The sequence below is a fragment of the Excalfactoria chinensis genome, chromosome 11 (genome assembly GCF_039878825.1).
Source record: "Excalfactoria chinensis isolate bCotChi1 chromosome 11, bCotChi1.hap2, whole genome shotgun sequence".
In the NCBI taxonomy this organism is placed as follows: Eukaryota; Metazoa; Chordata; class Aves; order Galliformes; family Phasianidae; genus Excalfactoria; species Excalfactoria chinensis.
Genome location: NC_092835.1, coordinates 16,479,676 through 16,498,520, shown reverse-complemented (window position 1 = coordinate 16,498,520; position 18,845 = coordinate 16,479,676). Strand labels below are relative to the sequence as shown.

The 18,845-nt window shown below is 44.0% G+C and overlaps 1 protein-coding gene across 2 annotated transcripts in view; it reads right to left on the bottom strand.

Moving 5' to 3' along the window:
• Window positions 1-18,845, bottom strand: part of RSPRY1 (ring finger and SPRY domain containing 1) — a 30,388-nt gene that overhangs the window by 4,548 nt on the left and 6,995 nt on the right. For both annotated transcript variants that reach the window (XM_072346805.1, XM_072346807.1), the window contains 12 exons: window positions 17,062-17,556; window positions 14,546-14,598; window positions 13,114-13,226; window positions 10,894-11,020; window positions 9,583-9,641; window positions 8,646-8,712; window positions 7,774-7,905; window positions 6,913-7,028; window positions 6,093-6,236; window positions 3,087-3,198; window positions 2,383-2,485; window positions 936-1,088 (listed from right to left, as the gene is read on the bottom strand). In XM_072346805.1, coding sequence (XP_072202906.1) covers window positions 936-1,088; window positions 2,383-2,485; window positions 3,087-3,198; window positions 6,093-6,236; window positions 6,913-7,028; window positions 7,774-7,905; window positions 8,646-8,712; window positions 9,583-9,641; window positions 10,894-11,020; window positions 13,114-13,226; window positions 14,546-14,598; window positions 17,062-17,408 — 1,526 coding nt within the window. In that variant the 5' untranslated portion in view covers window positions 17,409-17,556. The remainder of the gene's footprint in view (window positions 1-935; window positions 1,089-2,382; window positions 2,486-3,086; window positions 3,199-6,092; window positions 6,237-6,912; window positions 7,029-7,773; window positions 7,906-8,645; window positions 8,713-9,582; window positions 9,642-10,893; window positions 11,021-13,113; window positions 13,227-14,545; window positions 14,599-17,061; window positions 17,557-18,845) is intronic.

Here is an 18,845-nt window from a genome sequence, read left to right as displayed (position 1 = left end):
AAAAGACCTCCTGTGTCAAGCAGGTGCGAGTTACTCCGGCTACAGGGAAGTGCAAATTGTCTCGCAGGTTGGATTTCGTTTCCTCTTTGCATAAACTCAGTATCACACGTCTCAAGCTTTGCCAGTATGCAACTCAGATGCAAGAGTAGGGCAGGCTTTCTATTCTTAAGTACTGTGCTCATCCAGCACGTAACTCACTGTAACAATCAGCTCAATAACCCAAAACCGATCTGCATTTCTCATGGCTGGGGTACCCACTTCCAACTTAATGAGAAGCAAACAAAAGGGCCTCTGCACCACGTGTATAACAGCCCAGAAAGCCATCATTAGGCAAAGCTGGAAAGCTGGGGCACACACCATCATTCTCCTGTTCCTGTGTTGTGTTCCAGTAAATTGTTTCGTTACCAAGGACTTAATTCAGAAAAGCTGATAGGTTTCAAACCTGCCATCAATACAGGATTTACCCAAACTTTGCCTGGGTGGCTTTACATTTAGGTGGCTGAGCACTTGCAGGTTTGAATAACTTTTGTTGGTAGAATCCACAAAAAGGGGTTAACTTTCATTGCAATCAGAAAAGCCCAACAACAAGACTTAGAATAACTCAGAACCTCCATGATACCAACATCAAATTGGGTCCATTTTAAACGAGATGCACTTTTTAATTAAAACTATAGCTCCTCAACCAACCTAATCGTTCTTACACAGCACAAGACACTTTCAGTCCAGTCTATTGGACTAATATCACAAAGAATTACTTTAATGGCATGCCTGTGCATTTCTGTGGGCTCTACTCGTCACTCCTATGGTACCATCCTTTTCTAGGAGAGGCACGTGGAGGTATGAGCTCAGATAAGGGAACTCATATGAGGATAGTGTAAGGCTACACAACACAGAAGTGAAGTATTTCATTCCTCTGTACTCAGACAAAGGATTACCTCGGCAGAATGATCTTCTCCTCTGCTGTTAGGAAGGCATAATCGTTGAAGGTACTAAATTTCATTGGTGGTGGGTATTTGAAAGGTTTTGCACCGAAGTTGAACTCGCACTGTTGGTAAGACATGAAACTCGCTGCAGCAAAAAAGCCAGATCTGCAAGAGGAAGAAAAACCACTTTAAGATGACTTGAAGCAAGAGAAGAAGAGAAAGCATCTAGAAGTGATGCTTTATTAACAAAAATACACCCTGAAACAAAGACCATTTTCTTAAACAGATCTGGTTAAGCTATTGGAAGAAAAACCTCTAACACACCCCGTGTCAGCTTCTCATGCTGTCCTTTCTTAGTTCTCAGCCTTGGAATTTACTGTCAGAATTTATCTGAATTTACTCCCCAATAAAGGCTGCTTACTCTACAACTGGGATTAGTCACACTTACAGTAAGAGCAAACACATACATCTCAACAGCCCCACAGCCTGATCCTCTTTACATCAATCAGCTCAGGTCTCTCCTTCAGTACCAGGACTGCAAACAACATTTTCCTCCCAAACAACTGTTTGGTGCATCTGCAACCCTGTCAGCCATTGGGGAGAGCCACGTGCCCACTGCTCCTGGATGCTTTATCTGATCAGGCACAAAGCAGGCAAACTTGAAAGGGTATACAAGTTTCATATGAGCAGTGCACACCCCGAGTTCAGCTCTGTGATCTCCCTTAGCACCATGCCCATCTGTCTCTCCTTGCTCCTGCAGGATTACCCTGGGACAGCTGTCTGCTTCACGGCCACGCAGACACCTTATAAAAACACCAGGGCTGTCACCCCTTCCAGTTTTATTTACAGAAGGGCCCCAAGCTAAATAATACTGTAATTTCTAACTGCACAGAAGAATCTGTAAAGTACATAAGTGCCATGAACCACATGAAAAGAGAAACAAGCTGAAGAGACAAGATATCTTGTAAGGCTTTACACTGTGCTGCTTCTGACCCACTAGCATCTTGAGATTCGCTTTGATAATACAAATGAAGTCATTAGCACAGCAATGTCCATTTAGAAAGTACTGCAGTGTTTAATTAAGCTGCATAGGAAGCCTCTCTCAGCTATCACTCCAGCTTCCCAGAGCTGAAATGCTGAACTCCTCTGTGACAGTCAGAGGAATCAGTTACATGTTAACTGTACCAGAGCTGGAAACCTTAACACCATTCTGTAACATAGTCAGAGAGACCCTGCTGTGTACATTCAATATACTACTACAGGCCCCAGCCCCACTGCAATGCAGCAAGTTAATACAGCCTTCAGAATGCACAAATCCACTTCTAAGATGTTATCCCAGTTGTGACATTCCTAAGCAACTTTCAGCTGGGAATTAACTTCTCCAAACGGGATGTTTTCCACACAATTACAACCAATATCCATACAGGTCACTGTCATTCCCACTGAGCACATTACTTACACAGCCGATGAAAAGACTTGCTTCTCAGCAGGCAGCTGGTTTCCATTTAAATAGAAGATCATTTGCTTTTCTTGCAAGTCTAGTAGAAATCCTATTGTGTCTCCTTCAGTGCAAAACAGAGATCATTTAAATCGTTGTTACATTACAGGTCAATAGCTGAAACAGTTAAATAGAAGCATCATGTGCCTTGGTGAGCTGTCACAGCAAAAGCAGCAGCGTGGAACAGGCTGTACTAGCAAAACACAAGGCAATATGGTCAATATAGAAAGTATTTTAGTCTGCCAGAGTGCCAATGCTACATAATGGTACTGCAGAGCAGCAGACAAGCCAGGAGAGATGTCCTGGCTATCCTACAGTTCCTGAAGATACCTACATAACACACACTTCCTAACTTTCTAATATGCTCGTGCCAACCTTGGGAGAAGTTTTTAATAGGAAAGAAGGCACAGAGAGCAGTTCTCCAACACGACCCTGCAGCCTTCTCCAGAGCATGGTGCCCACTTGGCATCTTCCAAACACTGCAAGTTCTACTAGTAAAGGCACAGTAATTATCGAACATTTCACATCATCAGGATTAGGCAATAACTACTTCAGTCACTCCTGCTAACAAGCTGCGTATTCCAGACGCCTGCAAAAGGAAAAATCCTATACAGAAATCCAGCTAGGATAAACAGCAGGAGATAGGCTGAATATAGACTGAATACCTTCTTTCCAGCAGGGGTGGGAATGTGGTTTACTTCTGGCATTATACCAAATCAGCTGCCGGCAGCCATCGTATGCACAGGAATACTCATCATCTCCAATGCCATAACCTTCCTTTAGGAAAAGGAGAAGCATTTCAGCCTGCAGCCACTCCTCACAGGTGAGCAAAAGCATTTGGTTAAACCACTCCCCCAAGAGCAGGATGGGATCCCCCCCCCCACCTCCATCTCTTCTTTTTCAAGAGCCTTGGCTTCATTTTCACATCAAAATGAGTTCTTTGGGGAGTAAAGAGGAATAAAAGAAAGGCCCATCCTATCTGAATTGTTTTGCAGTCTCTGAGTCTCAGGTTCTCGTGCCTACTAACTTTTCTGTCATCTATTTAAAGACCTCAAGTCCAGTAGCTGAATAGCTATCTTCCCTTCCTGAAGCTTGCCAAGTCAACACAGGCGCATGACCCTTCTCTTATCTTCAAGTCAGTCTTGTAATAGATACCCAAACCACATCCAAGCGTGACCAGAACACACAGCACACAGAGATAAACCCACGGAGCCTTCACTGAATGCTCTGCGTATTCTGTCCCTCCCAGTCACAGCCTCCCTCTGTTTGAACAGAGCTCCAAGCAAGCACAAGTTTCAGAGCAGAAGATGAATCCATTACATAGGAGAGCCCCAACATGAAATCCAAAGGCATTTTGGAAGGTAGCTTCCTTCTGTGGTTGGTCAGCAGCGCAAACACCAGCCAGGGTGTGATTACATCAGATGTCCTAATTAAAGCTAACTTCTGCTAACGGAAGTTTCACATCATATTCAGGATCAGTTCTTTTTTTGTTATACATACTGGTAATAAAAGAGCACCTGGCTTCTCTGATGAGCACTCGTAAGGTATTATCTTTATGTTTCAGATAGAAGCCTGATGAACTTCTATACCAGCAGCATTCAGTCACCAGCAAATCCACCACAGCACCAGAGAACCCAGCTCAGATAGGACAGCTTCTGTTTCCATACCTTGCACAGGAAGCAGGCAGAAAAATGCACACACAGCAAGCTCCTTAACAGTAAGTGGGAAAAATCTTTTAAACCTCTTAGCATTCTAAAGGCACACATGCTGTCTTTCACTTCATGCAACAACAATACCTGTGCTTAGGATAGGTCCATAGGGTTGGGTTGGTTTCCTTTTTGTTAGTTTAGCTAAATATCAAATCCTATTTCATTCCATGCTAGAGCTGTGGAGCTGGGCTTTGGACATGACACAGACACATGTATGTCATGTGCCAGTAGAAGACAATGCTATTTACGCTACTACATGGAAGAAAGTGCAGAAAGACTGGAGGGAGACTCAAGTCAGATGGTGAGAAAGGCCACATTCCCATTCCCATGTCTTTCTTGCCACTGATGTTTCCATTCACCTCCTTGGCATGTGTTTCTCACAGCCCCCAACTGACACTTACTCACGTGTCTCTTCATTTTAGCTTCTACACTGCTGTAGAATGATCAGAAATGAGCAGGTTTAACTGCTTATCTCTATATTCAAACTAAGCAAACACTGCTCCTGAAGGAAGTTCCAAGTGGGAACAGAAAACCATGTAATGACAACTACAAAGTAGGATTACAGGAATATTTCTTGTCAAGCTCAGCCAGTAGGAATGTCAGCTTAAAATCCCAGCCCTGTATTTCCACTGCAGTCAGCAGCAGTAAGCTGCATCATCTAAGCCTTCTGCATTGAAATTATAACTCGTGCTTTAACGAGCTTGACAGTGGCTAACTTTGGAGGGCTGATAATGTGGGAAGTTCCTTCTAAGCTGAAGCAGACAGGCTTGTTGGGTAGCAGCCACTACCGTTTCTCAGTGTTATGAAAATACAGAAGCAAATACGCTACAACACTTGGAGTTTGACAGTCACACAGTTTTACCATGAATATTTAAGGAGAAAGAGGTCCTGGTTCCATCCCCACTAACATTAGCGCAGATTTAGACTAAGATACTAAGCTAACTGGATGAGAGTGAGAGCAAAACCTGTAAATAAGAAAGCGTACTTAGCCTGTATTATCAGAACTAAGGCAAGAATGCAGAGAATTCAGTCTTTGTAATGCTTATGTTTAATCAAAAAAGCTGCCACGTTCCTGAACTCTGCTTCCACCAGCAGGACCAATGATAATGTATTGTCCCAGAGTCACCTGAAAAACTATTTCCCTAACGAAAATTAATGTGATAGGAATATAAATATAAAGGGAGCCTACAAACAGGAGGGAGTTACCTCTTTACAAGGGTAGATAACGGCAGGACAAAGGGAAATGGTTTGAAGTTGAAGGAGGGAAGATTTCAGTTGGGTGTCAGGGGGAAGTTCTTTACTCTGAGAGCGGTGAGGTGCTGGAACAGCTGCCCAAATAGGCTGTGGGTGCCCCGTCCATCCCTGGAGGTGTTCAAGGCCAGGTTGGATGGGGCCCTGGGCAGCCTGGGCTGGTATTTAATGTGGAAGTTGGTGGCCCTGCCTGTGGCAGTGGGAAGTTGGAGCTTCATGATCCTTGAGGTCCCTTCCAACCTGGTCCATTCTATGGTTCTATGATTCTATGCTAAAGAGAATAACCAAGTGGCTGTTTGATGACCTGCACAAAAAAGAGTGCACGATAACCTCCCAGTTCTTAGTGAGCAATTGTTTACTTCACAAAAAACACTGACAGAAACAAGTGCTGCTACTTGAAGACTTTCCAAGAACAAAGCACAAGACGTAAGCCATTTCCTATAACATACAGGCAATGGCAAATGGATACACTATCACTGCTAGCAATTACACTATATTTGTGTGACAGTGTCAGTGTGTTGCAATGACAATCCTGTCCTTCCTTGTACTACCCGCATCAATAAAAAACTGCTTTGCAAAAGTACAGGAAAATTAAGGGAGAGGTGTTAAGTGCCCAATTACTGCCACAGAATAACCAGTTATTTTCCTATGCACTGAAAGTGGAGATGTATTAAAGCACATCGCTGGCTGGATGACACTGCATGTACTCACATGATTGAGAAATTTACTGTCTTTGGTAGCCCATCCTATTTGCATCACTCCCGAAGTAATGACTGTAACTTCATAGTACCAAACTCCAGAATCGACGCAGAACGTACATCTGACGCTTTCGAAAGACGAGGCATCGCATCGAGCCTACCAAAAAATCAGACCAAAGGTTTATTTTCTACTAAACAAGCATTTAAACTCCCCCTGGAAGAAGTTTCTTACATATAAGAATACGTAGGCACAGTGTTAGAGGTAACGTAACTTCAAAGTGCCATCTCTTCGCACTGCTAACAGACACACCCTAAGCACTGAGTAGGCAAGACTGAAATGTGGTTAGAGATAAGAGAAGTGAGGAAGTAAAGCACTGATGGAATCGATTTTAAATACTTAAAGGCAACCAAGACAAGAGGATCTGTATCATTGGCTGTCAGCTAGCTCTTATTGCAAAGAGCAGTAAGAACCTGACTTGAAAATTCACCTATAAAAAGTAACAAAGGAAATAAAACATCAGGCTGAGATAAGAATCCTGCTCCTATAGGTGCCTCAAAATTAGGCAATACAAGCAGCAGGGATCACACTGGTGAACAGTTTTTAGTTGAAACTAAAACTTCAATGGCTCTGGGCAGCCTGGCCTGGTGGTTGGCAACCCTGCCCACAACAGGGGGGTTGAAACTGGATGATCTTTGAGGTCCTTTTAAACCCAGCCCGTTCTATCATCCTATGAAACAGTTCTAGTGAAAAACAAGCTGTCTTAGTGCCCTGCTCACCATGCTGAACATAACTTGACTTTTCTTTCCCCGTTTGTCATTAAATGACATCCTACCTCTAATCCATGCGGTGATATCTTCAGGTATTCACTGACATCGTTGCTGTTCAGCATAGCCCTGATGTTGGTCAAGTCAACCTTCTCGTATGTAAACTGCCTGCCTTCTTTCAAAACTGCAAAATAAAATCAGTCCAAATGACCGCTACAGCAAAGCTTCCTTTTGAACACTTCAAACAGCAAAAAAAAAGCCACTCTTGTTAGGATCCAGTTCACTTCTGGCATAAATGACTGAAATATAGACATTCTGCCTGCAGGGAAACAGCATCACTTGCAATAATACTGTGTTAAATGTCCTCTAAACACCAGAATGTAACAGGTAACTGCCCAGAGCTCCTGCAGCCTAAGTGTTACTTTCAAGAAATCCATGGGCACACAGAAGGCCTGCAAGTTCATACCAAGATGCCAATTGTTTCAGGGCTTACCACTGTCTTTGTATAATCAGTTGGGCAGGGTTTTCTCTATTCATCACACGTGGCAAAGATTGTGCAGACAGAATGCATACAAACAGTTTTCTACCTTCGCATCTTCAAGTAGGTGATGAACTTTGAGCCAAAGCAGCTCTTCCCCTTTTCATGTGGAAGGAACTGAAGCATTTATCTTACCAGGTATCAAATTGCTGACACACGTGCATTAATTTAGTAATCAACATCTTGCCTTAGGGCTCCTTCTTATTTCCCTCATTTGCTACAACGCTTGTACAGATGTTTACGGAACAACCACACACTGACTGGAGCCCCAGAAGCCCAACAAGCCTATCTTCCCAAACCTAACAAAGGGGCATTAGAAACTATCAAGTCCTGAAGCCCTTCTCCTTAGAAATTTACCATTAAATGAATCCATCCCCCCTGCTATACCTACACAGATTGTCTAAACTCCACTGGGCACAGAATCCAACCTGGCGTTTCAAATAGTCTGGGTGATCTGTCCATTTCTCCAGCAAAACCAGTTGGTCACTAATGCGGGATTCGGAAACTGTCATTTTATTTTCACCTGCAATTTAAGAGCAAAAAAACAGAGAGAAATTCCTATAAACCAACAATGCCTTTAGGTAACGAAGTAACATTGTGCAAACGCAGCAGGAACAGAAAACAACAGCAGGAAAAACCCAACACACCAACTTTATATCTCAGCATTACAAACGGCATCAAGTTCTACTCCCATGCTAACCCTGCAATCAGATATAACACAGATATAACAATCAGATATAACACTTCTCTGCATGGAGTCAGCCCAGGGCTGCTCTCCATCTCAATACAGATTTTTTTCCCCCCAGTAACAAAGGTTTCATGTTGTAACTCTTTGCGATGCAGTTCCGTGTTGAGAAGTACTGAGTTCCAGCAAAACCCTCAGGGCTTTCTGGGTGGGGGTGTCATTAAAGCAATAAATACTTTCCCTGCCTGCACGCACCCAATCATTGCCCTTCTGGATCTCTTTAACACAGATTTATTTCAGAGACAGCAGCCTCGTGTCACAAGGCTTTATGCAGCAGGTTCCAACCGATGAGCTCTGCACTGAGCTTTAGCAAGTATCTCCAGGGTCCTGAGGGGTGGCACTAACACAAAGTATTTCTTCCTGCTTCTAAGTGCATCAATATTTCTCCTCTACGTTTGTGTTCCTACCAATCCAGTCCTTCTTGCTGACAACAAACGTGATCTGACAAAGCAAACAACAACCAGAGGCCACAGAAGCTGTAACGTTACCATACAGAGCAGTATTGGTCTGACACTTACTTGTTTGTGCAAACTTCTCCAGTGCTATTAGTGCAAAAAGCATCACCGTCGGATGGGACTGGAAATTCTAAACATGGGCAGTAAAAAACAGTCAGTAAGCACACGATAGTGATAGGTAGGAAGAGCTCTTTGTCAACAAATGCTGCAGGTTGAAAGGAACCTCCCAAAGTCACCAAGTCCCTCCTTCTGTCAACAGTTGGCTCCAGCAGATCAGGATGCTCAGGGCCTCGGCCTGTAGACTTCTAAGAAGCTCTAAGGGTGGAGCTCAGTTTGTTGTACATGCCAGGAACACTAACAGCCCCACACGAACAGGACGCGTGAATTTTCTCCCCACCCTCCCAGGAGGTCACAGCAGATGCCTGAAGTGAACCAAGCAGGTCACTCAGATCAGCTCTTCAAAATGGCCACCTTCTCATCTCACACCAGTCCCACAGTTATGCAGCTGAGCTAACAAGTGGAATCAGAATTGATCTGCAAGTCTTAGCATTGACTTGAAAGCACTGAATAGAAACTTGGCTTTTCTAGAGCAAAGGACAGAACTGCTTCTCCAAAAGCAAACAAGCCTCATTCTTTTAACCTACAATAAAAACAAACTAAGAACACTAAGACTTTAAGTGTAAAGAAGTAATCCAGAATAATTATTACAGAGGAAGAAAAAAAAGAAGTTTGCACTTGAGAACAAAACTGAGGAATAGTGATGAGAAGCCCTCTGTATCACGATACACAGCAAGGTCTGGTTGCTTTAAATACCTTCTTAAAAGTGGGAGGTAGGAACAGCAGAATCTCATGTGTTTTAGGGGATATTTTCACCAGGACCTTCTGAACTTAAATCTCAACCTTCTGTACATTGTAAGTGTTTACCAAACAACCCAGAGCTCACACAAAGCCATTCTAATCACAACGTATGGATGTGTAATAAAGGATTGAAGGCACTTACCAAGCTGTGAAGTAAATATTCCAATATGCCTGGGCTGAGTAAGCCTATACTTGCAGGCCCTGTAAAAACATTACAAGTTAGAGCTATCCGTGGGAAATACCAAACATTCACCACTGCTTAGCAGCGTAATACAGAGCAGAAGAGTCTGGCTGCCCTTTAATTGCAGAGGGAAAATATGAATCACAGAATGCCTTGCATTGGACCCCAAAGATCATCAAAGTTCCAACCCCATGGCCACAGACAGAGCCACAAACCTCAACCATAGAGGCTGAAGACCAGCTCCATTTACCAGCAGCTCTAAATAAGCCAAACCAGGGGTGTCTAATATAGGCTATTTGATTGTGAGCTATACGGTTTGCAGCAGCATCATGACAAGTAGCCAATTAAAGAAACTGCCCTAAAATGCTGCCTGTTCGTTCAAGAGAGCTGCAAGGGAATCAAGCTCCAGCAGCTTCAGCTCTAAAAAGCTGTGATGGATTCCACCACAGCATGAACAGATTTGCTGTCTGAGCTGCTGCAATTAGTCAGTATTGGGTCTCATTTCAACTTGCTGTAATGAGAAGGTAGAAATGCAAAATGCTTCCTGCTCTTTTCCTCTACTCTGACAGATACATTGAAATCACATTTCTAACAACCAGCAGGTGATATCGGACAGTCACTTTTTCTCCATCTCCTTTTCCTCGGGATGGGAGCTCAACGCCAGGCACAAAGACCATCAGTGGGAAGAAAACTTCATCATCAGTTTCCACCAGGGCACTTAGGGAGCTAAAAAGTTTGGTATGAAATGTCACCTTAAAATTTCCATTCCCACAATGATCTTTTAAGTAGCACAGCAGAGAAAACCTCTTCAGCTAGCTACAACAGAACAGTACATGTTCAGCAGATACAGCATCTTTCTTCTATCTTATTACCCACCCTCTGAGGATACTGAGTTAATACTCCTGTCTATCGACTCCAGAACCATGTGTTCACTGTAATTCTGAGAGCAGGGCTAGGCTGGAAGAAAAGACTAATTACCAATGCTAAGCCCATATACTGTAAGCATGAACACAGATCCACAAACGAGCTGCTAACCAGCTACCAAAAGAGTTTGTTCTTTCTAAATATCTGAGATTTTAAGTGACTCCTTCAGATCCAAACTGGTGACTGAAGACTGAATCTGTGCAGTGTTTTAATCAAAGAATGGAATGGGTCACACCTGCAAGACAAAGCGTCCCCTTCATGCAGAACATTCAGTTCTAAGAAAACTCATGTCGTTTGGATTGGGGATGAAAACCAGAGCAAGACTCCAGAACAATCCCTTGGCTTTACCTGCTAACTTCTCAGCTAAACAGCCCAGCACTGCAGTTGTATTGCGATGTTTAGCAGGGTGGCAAGCGTCCTGGCAAGCGGCAGCTCCACTTAAGTTCAATATTTCAGTTAACTTTTGTAACGCATCCTGAAAAAGAAAACCAGAAATCTCTTCAGCATGAGACACACAGTCTTCCCCCCAACTCAGTATATCATTTGGTGGAGTCACTGTCCCTGGAGGCGTTCAGGGAATGTATGGATGTGGCAGTGAGGAACATGGTCTAGCAGGCAGTACTGGTGGTAGGTTGGTGGTTGGATCACAGAATCCAAGTGATTCTGTGATTATGACGTATCACTTTCACATTGCGCCACCAAAACCAGACAGCACAGGATGGTTCTCTTTTATTAAAGGACAACAAAGAGCAGCTGGGAAGAGAAGTTCAACACATCCAAGGTCTGTGACTTTAAAATGACCACCAGCCTGTCTGTTAGTCTTTGTTATGAGCCACATCTTCCAGGCACAGACAAGCGAGCCACCAACAGCAAGAGGAATTCAACGCTAAGAAAAGGCAAGGCAATACCAGTAGTACCTATGTTTATATCAGCTTAGGATGCTGCCAGCTTTACAAGAAGTCCTAAAGGGTATCTTTCAAAACACACGTGGTTTTCTGTATTTATACTAACTTAAGAAATAGCAATAAAGGTAATAAATAGAAAATGCTGTGCTTTGACTTGCTCCATTCAAGCAGTACAGCACGGACAGAATTCAAGACAGGTTTAGATGGTAACCCTCACTTTCAGAGTAGTTGGGGGTTAATCTGGAGCCAAGGGATCCAACAGAGAGAACTCTGCCCTCCAGCGTTTCTAACCTCCCCTGACTTTCCAGCCTCCATGAAAATTACAGCTGATTCAAATATAAACTACGTAATCTCAGGCTGAGATCTCATTAAAACAGAACTTCTCATCCCGAAGTTATCTGCAGGCCTGAAGAAAAAACAGCACTGCTGAAGTTGGACGCTTATTTGCTGTTCACACAGCAGCCTGAGCCGGGCTTAAATCAGTTTTCTGCTCTAGAGTCTGACATTTGTACAGAGGTAAGACTGAAAAGCAGTTTCTCTCCCAAAACAAATGCCACAAGAGCAGAGCTGATGAACAGGACTGACACGAGGTGGAAAGAATGGGAAGAAAGGATGACTGAGCCAGAAACTCGGGATGGAAAAAACTAAAATTAGACCCTTGCTCTATCATGTACTGCCTTCAGATATTATTAAAGCCTTCAGAGACACCAACTACTTTGAGGTAAATTAAGACTTTATAGACTGAACAGCTTAATGTGCTGCCAGTTCGACTTTATGGACTTCACAGCCTACCGTAACAAAAACCAGCCTACTGTCCTCCAGCTGTAGCAGGACTTGGGCACTGACTTAAAACCAAATACTTAAACTTAGTCTGAATATGGAAAAAAAATGAACAACAAGGACTTTAATAGGCGGCACATGACCTGCAGATCCCACAGCTGTAACTCCCTGCACTTTGCTGTGCTGTAAAGACCTTGCCTCTGAGCAACCCCAGAAGGAAGCATCTCATTGCTTCTTATGGTCAGCTATTTCACAGCCAATTGCTTTGTGACTTTTGACACACAAGTCACCTGATGACTCAGGAAGCCGTAAAAAACCCAACAGAAATTCCTCACGTGGAGCAGAGGTCTGCATTTCCCTCATAAGGGCGTTTGTACCAGCAGAGCCTGAACACTTCAGGTCATTCTTCCATCCAAGGCCAGTTTAATGGTCTGAGAGTGCTCAGATTTGCCAAAGCTGTATCATGACACAGGTAAAGCGCTGTTTCTTCAACTTGGAATGCCCACTTGCACTGCATCCCTTGTGTGCAGGGAAGGAACAAACTGAACAGTGAGCTACATATGCAGCTTTCAGAACTTAGGGGAAAAAAAGCAGAACACCAGCAGGTGCTCACTGCACAGCATGTGGGCTGCATGGCAGAAGAGAGCTCAGGCCCAAAGTCCTTTAGTTCTGCCCCAGAAAGCTGTGCTTTTTCATCTTCTACTGCACTGCTTCTCGTATTAAGTAGCAATCAGATGCCAGGTCACCAGAACTGACTCCAAGTTACACCCAGTTTCTGAGCAGTTAACTGTCCTGCATAACCAATGAAACCCACCCAGCAACTATCGCAGCAACCAGACGCAACTGAAAGTCAGCTGCAGACAAACGCGCTATTTCAACTTACTTTAGTTGGCAGCGGGCATTCATCAAGGAGTAGCGTTATGACGGCTGGTCCCAGCGGATCCTCTAGTGGAATAACTCTAATCAAAGACTGGACAACTTCCAGCCAACCTTCATCTGTCAACCACAAAACAGAAGTCACGTTTAGAATCAACACCACAATCCAAGAGTTCAAAATACATCAGCAATGGAAATTGAAGGTTTCAGGTATTTAAATCACTCAGTAATGGGGGAAAAATCATCCCTATGTTTTGAATTTGATATCAATATGTTAAGTTTGTAGCTTGGAAGTCTGATTTAAAGGAATAATAGCAACCATTGCTATTGTTTGGAGAACGCTCCTGCCCAGGCCAGAGCACGTTCCAGGGAGGAACCCTCCTAAGTGTGGACAAACACTTGGTTCCAGCATCTTGACTCAAGAGCCCAGTGCCCAGTGTCATAGCAGGACACACTGCACTCGTGATGCTGCTGAAATAATAACCCTGGCCAGGAAGAAAGCATCCTCCTGCTCTGCAAGTAACATGGACCTCAGAGCAGCTGTATTAGCTTCTCCCATGCCTGGCCTTCTAAATGTAGTCTGATTAGATACGGAAATAGTACAGGTAGGAGGCCTTGTCTGCTCATTAATGAGAATCAATTAGATGTTAATCAACTATGAGAAGAGTAAGCAATTTGGATTTACAAGAAAAGCTGCCCGTGAGGTAAAAATAAAGAGAATTACACCTGCATACAAGTGAGGCTGGAAGCTTTGTGTCCCCTACCACCATGACAAGTAAACAGAAATAACACTTCTGATCTTAGAATTTATTAGCACATTACTCCAAAGTACACTGTACTGAATTGCTGTGATATCTAACCAAGCTGGTTAGCTTATTTTGACACAGGAATGCTTTATTTGGAACTGATACCAACTCTGTTAAGACTTCATCCAACTCCAGCAGAAATTTGGTGCAGGTCTCCAGTTGGATGGGTTCCTCCTCCCATAACAGAGATGAGTAACCCTCGTATAGACACAACCTGACATGCAGGACAACTTCAGTACAGTACTGGAACAACTACATCAATAACCTGCAGGTCTAAGGACAGCAAAAACCTAAACAAAAGGCAAGCAGTATTTAGCAGTGGATTCTGAACCATGTTAACGTACACGGGCTGGTTCTGACCTCGTGCAAACAGGAAATCTTTCTGGCTTATGGTTTAATGCACTTGCATTGCAGTGCTCACATCAGAAGTGTAACAGGGCTCAAAAAGCTCAAGAGAAACAGCCATCAGCTCAGCAGATCTTCTGAAGGGCAGAACTGTGTTTTGGAGTCCAAGTCCCTGGTGCAAATCAATAACACTCATACTAGCAGTGCAACTATTTTGCAACTAATACTAGTGTTTGGTTTTTCCCCTTCGGAGTCACAAGTGAAAAGCCCAACACGGTGCCTTGGTACCTGTTTCTGCCATTTCATGCAACGTGATCATTGAATAAGGAGGCTCCTGGTCACTGAAAGAGATATTACACAGGTCAACATTTATGCACAACCTTCAATGCAACACACTGAATAACAGCATAAAGACACAGCAAATGAATCCACTAAGCATTTAACAAAGAGAAGGTCAGGCTGCAATGCACTAATGCCATTTTCAGATCTGAAATACAGGTGGGATTTAGGTTGTGTTCTGGCTTAAAACACCTGCATATCTACAATAGCTGGTATGTGAAATGCCACCTGATCTGCAGCTCTAGAGTCTAAATACACTGCTTAGGCTTAATGCTATTCATTAGCAAAGTTACTCAGAGTAAATAACAGAGGTCACAAAGCGTACCAAGAGCAGTGCACAAGGGGTGCACCACAAACACACCTTGATCAGAAACTGCTTCTCCCCCCCTTCTCGTGATTGAAAGGCAGGCTATCTAGCAGCACCATACACTAATTCATCCACAAGAGCAGCAGGAAAACATTAAGGCAGTTCAACAGGAAATATTTCCCCCAACTCTCTTTCCACTGTGGAGAAATAATAATAACACAGGCAGGATTTGTTCCTCAATCTGATTTGATGGAGCAAGGACCTATGGCCAGGTACATTGGAAGTACCTAAAGCAAAGTCTGCAAGTCCTGTTGAGGAACCCTACAGGCTCTCTCACATGGCAAAACAAAACTTCCAGACATGGATTTTCCTTCTTCCCTCCCTCTACTTTTAATTCCCATTTACTTAAGAAGGGCCATCATTAGCTTAAAGTCTCACAGAAGGTTCCTTAAGCTTCTTTCAGGCACATTTGGATAATCTGCCTCATGAAGATGCTCCCCCACTATTCACAGCCACAGGTCTTTGTCCTACACAGCACAGAGCCTTGTAATATTTGGCTGTGTTATACAACCAGCTGCTGCAATATTTAATCAACAGACCACAGGAACCGTGTGGTGTTTGCGAGATAGAATCTGGAGTACTCTATGCACCTTTGGGATCCCCCATGTGAAAAATGGGGAGCCCACTGGAAAAGGGACCTGGATGCCATTTGCTGTTATTGTTCAACACTTGCCAAGGCCCTGAGCCACCCATTCTGACTGGGGCTAAGCTGGAGGTTAGAGTGGATGAGCTTCCAGAGGACCCTTCCAACCTACTGAGGGCTGTGGCTTAGTGGGATGGTGGTAATGGGTTGGCATTTGGATTAAAGATCTCTGTGATCTTCTGCAACCTTCACAATTCCAAGGCTAGGTGAGCCTAAGGAAGCATTTCATTGAGCCAACAAAACACCACGGCCTCAGGAATTTGTCAGAAACTCCGGGATCAGTGACTGCGGTTATTACCATTCAGCAGCAAAGGAAAGTACTTATAAGATTACAAAACCGATTGCAAGAGCAACAGGACCAACTACATACAGAAGCATTGTAAAACAGCCTGAGGAAATGACCTCGGGGTTGGTTGGAGGCAGGAGAGATCAGGGAGAGACTTTCAAGAACTCTGCACAATTTTCACTTAATGTTTTGCAGACAAATCCCAAAGCAAGAGGGAAAAAACCAAAAGCAACAACAGCCACCAGCACCCAAACCCCTCCCAGCCCCAACTACACACAGCCGACACCACACACACCTCATAAGGCTCAAGTTCTGCTATTTCCACTTCAGCATTTCACAACAGGAAAGCTAACTCCTCCTCCACAGGCACTTTCCAGAGCAAAGACACAGGTAAACGAACCAAGCAAGGCTCGTGTATGCTGAGCCTCATCCATCTTCACCTCAAATCCCAGTTGTGAAGCTATGATAACGTTTTTCCTTCTGTTCTGGCCTTTCTGATTCCTTACTCCTAACCCAAACGAGCTGAGCAAACTTCACCTTCCAGTTCTGAGATCCTTTTATAGAGCTCCATAAAAAGTAATGCAAACAAAACAACCCAAATAAGAGCCTATCCATAAATATCCCACGTGCCCTCAATGGGCGCTTTGAGCACGCAAGGAATGCAACGCTGCAATCATAAGCTGAACAGTCACACCAGGCAGACTTTAAGAAGTACTCAGAAAGAAAACCTCATTCCCTTTATACAAACTGACAAGGATCAAAGCTCTCAATTTAGTTGAGCAGCTTCCAAAGGAGATGCGGCCTGAAAACAGAAACCTTGCTTAGCAATCAACGTTTAGGACAGAACTCTGTAAGGTTCACCGCTGCCTAAGCTGCGTATCTGCACCAGATAAGCAACACTGAGCACACTCCTCATCCCATCTGGGTGTAGGCCCACACAGGAATGTAAGACAGCTCCTCAGCTCCTGCAGGAGTCTGTATCTGGGCGCTCAGGAGCTATGGCTATTACCTAGGAAAGGTGCTCCTCTCCTAAGCCTCCAGATGGAAACACGCTGCTGCTTCAGGGAGGGCCAGGTGTAGATCGGTGAGAGGATGGAGTCACAGTTTGAGAGAAGACAAGAACATTGTACTTTCATTCATGTTGAATTATTCCTTGAGGTGGTACTTACTTATCTACTAACGTCCGAATTACAGCCAGTGTGTCAAGTACTAGCCCATCCACATTCTGTTTTTTCCTTCTGGGTTCATGAGGCCCTCTCCCCCTCCGAGGTGGTCGGACAGGGTCCCTTGGGTGGCTTCTTCCATCAGGCGCACGTGCCCTACTGCTCTCTGTGTGCCGATGCTGAGACTCCAAGTTGTCTTCTGCTCCGCTGTCATCACGGCAAACACATGAGTTTCCCATCGTGCCAGCCCCCAAAGCTCCCAGCAAGCGGGGAACGTGGTGCTCTAGAGTCAACAGCAAACCTTGGAAAAGGCTTCTGCTAGCATAGAACACAAGGAAAGCAACTACAATCATCTAGGAAGTTTTAAGAGCAATGTTTGTGTGGTCCTGAACTGTGATTGCTTGCATTATACGCGTTGCCGCCAGCAGGAACGAGTGGAAGTTGGAGACTTAATTTCCGATATAACTGGTTAAAGCAGACATTGGTCGTCCAGAAGGAGGGCTGAAAAAGCAAATCCAAAACAAGAGTCAGTCTTAAGTCCGAGTAGCAGAAGAACTCTTGTATTAGTAAACAGAACTACCTGTGGCATATCAAATACCTAAGAGACACAGATTGCATCTGCAGTCCATGTGGGTACAGGAAAAGGAAGAGCAGGAAGTTCACTGCTTGGGTGGCTTCTCCCCACGCTTCATTCTTACACTACCTGCTGTTTTCCAGTTCTTGCACGTTTTTTGGCTGCAGAGGAACAATTCTGACCTTAAGTCCAGAACACTGCCAACTTTTAAGCATTTACAAACCACAGTTTCATGTTCTCTTTACTGCCCATACAGATACACTGCTTGGGTGAGCAAACTGAATGCCGCACATGTACGGTTCCTATTTCACACTAGGAACACTCCACCTAATTTTGGTGGACAGATAATACAAGTGAGCCCAATTTCCCCAAGAACCAGCCCTACAGCTGTGGCCTATTGCAACAAGTGGACTCAACCAAGCATTCAGCCCATCTGTGTGCAAATACACCTTTTCAGAACACGTCTGCTTCAACTGGATTCCCACCCAAAGAAGCATTTTAACAAACCTCATTTTAAGGTCTGAAAAATCAAATAGATTTGGAAAGGGGTGTTTTCAGTGGATGTCCCATCCCTGCAGGCATTCAAGGTCAGGCTGGATGTGGCTCTGTGCAGCCTGGTCTGGTGGTTGGGGACCCTGCACACAGCAGGGGGTTGGAACTGGATGAGCACTGTGAACCTTTTTGACCCACAGCACTCTATGATTCTTTGCTTCTAGCATCAACCAGCCCTTCTCTCTTTGAGACCAATTCAGTCACTCTTTTGTTCTGAAATCGAAGGTTTTGCATCAACTACAGGCCCAGCAGTAACTGGGGTTGTAGGACACGCACTACACATCACTGTACCAGGAATGTTAGCAACAGAATTCAAAACCCTGCCTGTCCAAGAGTTATTTCTGCAAGCCACAGGGCATATTTCTGCATAGTTATATAGAGTCTCAACTAAAATAAAGCCCTGCTAAAGACATCGCTTCATGACTTATGAGCTTCAAGGATAAGCGAGCAACACTGAAGAGTAAATGCACATTACGCTTTTAAGAATGTAAGTGAGAATGATGAATACCAGGTTATTACTGTTTTACAGTTATTAAATAATCTCACACAACAGGAAATCAGAAGGAAATGGAAGGCAGTTACCACCTTTTAAATACAAAAGGTTCCCTGGCATCGCAGCCAAATGGCAGTTGTGCAATTGCTGACTGTTCTTTGGGACAAAAAT